The 4800-nt window shown below is 45.5% G+C and overlaps 1 protein-coding gene across 1 annotated transcript; it reads right to left on the bottom strand.

The window, feature by feature from the left end:
• Positions 1-293: 293 nt before the first annotated feature.
• LOC117061760 (claw keratin-like) lies at positions 294-2954 on the bottom strand. Its single transcript, XM_033174718.1, has 2 exons — positions 2878-2954; positions 294-1226 (listed from the first exon to the last, which is right to left on the bottom strand). Exon 2 carries the CDS (start codon positions 1203-1205, stop codon positions 747-749), a length of 459 nt encoding a protein of 152 aa, XP_033030609.1. The 5' UTR covers positions 1206-1226; positions 2878-2954; the 3' UTR covers positions 294-746.
• Between the last annotated feature and the right edge of the window lie 1846 nt (positions 2955-4800).

Genomic DNA, 4800 nt, shown 5'->3' on the forward strand with positions numbered 1-4800 from the left:
TCCTTCGGGTAGTGAAAAGCGGGATATCAAATCCAAACTCTTCTTCTTATTATTATTTAAGCACTGAAGGCAGCAAGAAAGCTGAGGGAGGGACTGGGCAAGCTACCTAGGAGACACACACTCCTCCAGTGCCTCACTCCAGTGCCACCTGAGGAATACTCCTCTCCCTCTCTCTATGCCTAATGGTAGGACTGGGCCTGGAGCAGGGGGTTGGATATTCACTTCCTGATATGCACATCAAAGGAACAGTTCCCCTCACCCCCCCCCCAAAAAAATAGAAGAAGACAGTCATGGTGATGCAACATTAAGCTTTATTCCAAAAGAGAGATGGGCAGAGAATCAGTGGGGGAACAATATGAGATTGTTACGTACAATATACACCTAAGATGGTGATCGACAACCTGCACAGGAAAAAAAATACACAGGGTGTGTGTGTGTCTTTCCCCACACCCACTCAAAGAGGTATTTTGCAGTAGCATTGCCAACACTGTTGAGTAAGAAGATGGTGACTTTTTAAAAAACTTCTTTAAAAACTTTTGAATTAAAGACGAGCAGATCAAGGAGAAACGGATAAGTATGCAACCACGCTTGACAATTCAGTGTTGCTGTATAGCTTTCTTCTTCCAGAGCTGAAAGTGGGAAAAGTCTGGTGAGCAGCATTTCTGAAATCTCAGTAGAACATGCTCAGAGTTGTAGTTCGGTGTCTTTTTTCTGTTTCCGTGTAAATCCGTTGCAGGTTTCAGCATTTAACAAGGTCCACAATTGGAAGGCAGGCATTTCCTGCCATATCTTCTCCAGCCACCAACACCACCGTAACCACCGTAACCTCCATAACCTCCATAGCCACAATACCCTGAACCGTATCCTAGCCTGCCGTATCCTCCATAGCCACCAGAATATCCCAGAGCTGGATAGGTACATGGTGAGATTTGGCCCACAGCAACAGGCTCAGAAGATGCAGACAGGATTGGTCCTGGGATGGACACGACAGAGGGAGGGGGTTGGATCACAACTTCTGACCCTGGGAGCTGACTGCTACAAGCTACGGAGCCATAACCACCACCGTAGCCAAACCCACCACCAAAGCCAGAGAGGGAGCCGGCCCCATAGGCTGGGACCAGACCACAGGACCCTACGGATCCAGCACCACCGTAGCAGGAGCCCACGCCACAGGGCACATTGCACACTGGTCCACAGTAAGTCATCTTGATGTGTCGGGTAAAGATCTGGTGGGAGAAAGAAGATGCAACACAATATCAGTAAATTAGCAGTATGTAACAAGAAGCAAGAAGCAGGAAGGAGCTGGAATTTCCTGCAAATTTGAAATGGGTGGAAGGAGATCGATTTTTTTTTTTTTGGAAAGGTCTGTAAGAGCACATACAGTGGTACCTCAGGTTACAGACGCTTCAGGTTACAGACTCTGCTAACCCAGAAATAGTACCTCGGGTTAAGAACTTTGCTTCAGGATGAGAACAGAAATTGCGCGGCGGGAGGCCCCATTAGCTAAAGTGGTACCTCGGGTTAAGAACAGTTTCAGGTTAAGAAACAGAGCAGAGCCATCATGACTGGTAACCCAAGGTACCACTGTAGTTTGCATTCAGAAGACCTCAGTTTCATAAGGACCGCCTGCTGAATCAGGCCAAAGAGGGCCCATCTATTCCAACATCATGTTCCTCCAGTGGCCAACTATATGCCTCAACGGGAAGCTCACAAAGAAGGACCTGAGCACTAGAGCATACTCCCTAGAAGCAGAGCAGAGCCATCAAGGCTGGTAGCCCTCAATAGCCTTTTCCTCCATGGAGTTTGTCCAATCATCTTTTTAAAGTACATTAATGTTTTGGTACTAAGCATCTCCAGGCAAGATGATCTCAAGCAGCCTGACTGAGAAAGACCATGTACAGATCTGCTGCCTCTCAGTTTAGTGCTAGATGGATCAAGAGTTGTATCTGATACACATCCTACTCCTTTGCGATGAATGGGCATGAGTAATTTAGGCTCATTGGATGATATTCAGTGCTTGTCCTACTCAGAATAGACCCACTCAAATTAATGGTCATAGGAAGCTGCATTTTACTGGATCAGACCACTAGCACATTTAACTCAGTGTTATCTACAATGAATGGCAGTGCTCCCGCCCCCCATGAATTCAAACTAGAGACATTCCCCACCCTACCTAGAGATGTCTTGAAGGATTGACATGGGACCTTCTGCATGTAAACCAGGTGATCTACCACTGAGCTATGACCCTTCCTTTTTAGGTTCATCAACTGTAATTTGCCAACTACTGTAAGTAGAACTTAGTTGGTTACAACTCCAGTCATCTGATTCCAAGTATAGTATGTAGACTATACAGTTCAGTAGATGCTCAGTAGTGGAGGAAATGTTTTGTACAATGAACATAATAAGATTCAAAACTACTGCCATATGTTGGATCAGAACATTGGTCCACCCATCTCAGTACTGTCTTGCAATGACAGCCCTACGTGGAGATGCAAGGGATTCAACCTGTATCCTTTCTGGTGGAAAACAGGTGTTCTGCAACTGAGCTACTGCCCTTCCCCTAAACGTAAAGTAAGCTACTAGTCCTCAACATTCTAAATAGAAAGGTGATTCTAAGTAATAACATAGGAAGCTGCTGTATATGGACAGTTGGTCCATCCAGCTCAGTATTGTTTTACATTGACAGGCAGTGACCCTCCAGAGTTTCAGAGATGGTATACAGCAGCGGAATCACCTGGGAAATCCCAAGCTAAATTCTCTCTCATGGACAACATGGCGAACATTAATGGAGAAAGGGAAGAAAAGAGAGCAAAATCACAAACACAGAGCCTCATATATCAGAGCAGTTGCAATAAGAGGGCATCCGATCACACTCACCTGGTTCTCTGAGAAGTGGAACGAAGCAAACAGTAGGCAGGAGAGAGATCTGCTTGCTGGAACCGTACTGAGTTGCCAGCCCTTTTATACAATTTCTTCTGGCAGTGTCTAGGGAGTGTGTACCACTCTCTCCTATGCACTCTGCCCTAATTAGATCTTGGAGGAGGGGGGAATAGGCTGATGCATGATATTGCAAGTTGCTCTCAAATTCCTTCGCCTCCCTTTCATTCTTGCACCCATTAGACTATGTCCCGTCCCATTGCATCAACAATGTTAACGCCCTGCTGTTTGGAGATGGGTCACTCTTGCATCAGCAGGGGGAAGAAAAACAACAACAACCTAATACATAAAACCGCTTTCATTCCAGTGCCAAAGGACTGCATCCAATTCTTTACCTCCAGCATGAGAAGCTCACTGAACTTTTGAGATCGTCTGCTGTCACGTAGGCAAAGTCAACGGTAAGCTCAGGATTACCGGCGAATGTTGCCTAAGGAGAAATCCGAAGAGGATTTTGGAGCACTTGCTCTGGTAAATGCACACAGCATGTACAACATATTCCAAAGGAAGCTAAGAAGTTCTGGGGTTTGTTTTTGTTTGTTTTTAAAATGGGGTGGCCAAATCTACCAAATATGGCTGGAATAATGGTGTTTTGGGCAGTTCCCAGGAGAGGCATGTTTGAAAGGAATAGGGCAGGAGAATGCACGAATTGGTGTCGATCATCAAATTTGCTTTGAGCAGAAGGGTTTGGAGATCACATCCAGAGAAGGAGTGGTCTGGACAGCAAATAGTGGTTAAAGTGTTGGACTAAGACCTGGGAAAGTCCTGGGGCAAAATCCCTACTCAGCCATGAAGTAGGTGTCTTTGGGTCAATGACTGTCTCTCAGCCTAAATGAATGAATAGTTCCATCCCATTTAGGTCTCGCTGGAACTTAATCATGTATTCCTTCTGTCTTGTTCCATCTCTTGGCACACCATGCCATCCCATTGTATCAACTTTGTGAATGCTATTCACATAGAATACAAACTTTTCAGTACATTGAACAGTAGGGATGAGCACATCTCAGCAATCTCATTTTTCCAAAATTGAAATTAGGTTTTCCCCATTTGTAAATCAGTGTGCAAATGTACATTCCTCGTGAATATTCACCTGCACTTCGGTGCGAATTTCTCTCAGCATAAAGATCTCTCTGGGCACTTTTGCAAAAGAAATTTCCTTCATCTAATGCAGTATGTGTGCTGTTTTCATTATGGTATGCATTTTTAGGCACACTTCACCCTAGCATATACATTTCTGCACACACTGATTGGCTAGAGAACTACACTGCAAAATTCACAGATTTCCAAGTCAGCTCATGTATTGCTTATGAAGGTGCGAATTAGGTAGCTTCCCCTCCCATTGAGGCAGCTGGACGACCATTGTGAGAATGGAATGCTGGACTAGATGGGTCTTCTAGGTTTGCCTTTCAGTGCAAAGCGACTTGAATTTCTGCCTTTTAGCCAGCACACCTCCCCTCATGCTGCTCCCCAGGAACTGGTGCTCAAGAAGTCGTCTATCTCTACTCCTGGAAGTTCTATCTAGGCATAGTGGTTAAAAAGGTAAAAGTAAAGGACCCCTAACACTTAAGTCCAGCCGCAAACGACTCTGGGGTTGTGGCACTAATTTCGCTTTACTGGCTGAGGGAGACGACGTTTGTCCGCAGACAGGTTTTTCTGGGTCATGTGGCCAGCATGACTAAGCTGCTTCTGGCAAAACCAGAGCAGCGCATCGGAACACCGTTTACCTTCCTGCCAGAGTGGTACCTATTTTTCTACTTGCACTTTTACGTGCTTTCGAACTGCTAAGTTGGCAGGAGCTGGGACCAAATAACGGGAGCTCACCCCATTGTGGGGATTTGAACTGCCAATCTTCTGATCGGCAAGCCC

Source organism: Lacerta agilis, chromosome 17, assembly GCF_009819535.1.
Source record: "Lacerta agilis isolate rLacAgi1 chromosome 17, rLacAgi1.pri, whole genome shotgun sequence".
NCBI lineage: Eukaryota > Metazoa > Chordata > Lepidosauria > Squamata > Lacertidae > Lacerta > Lacerta agilis.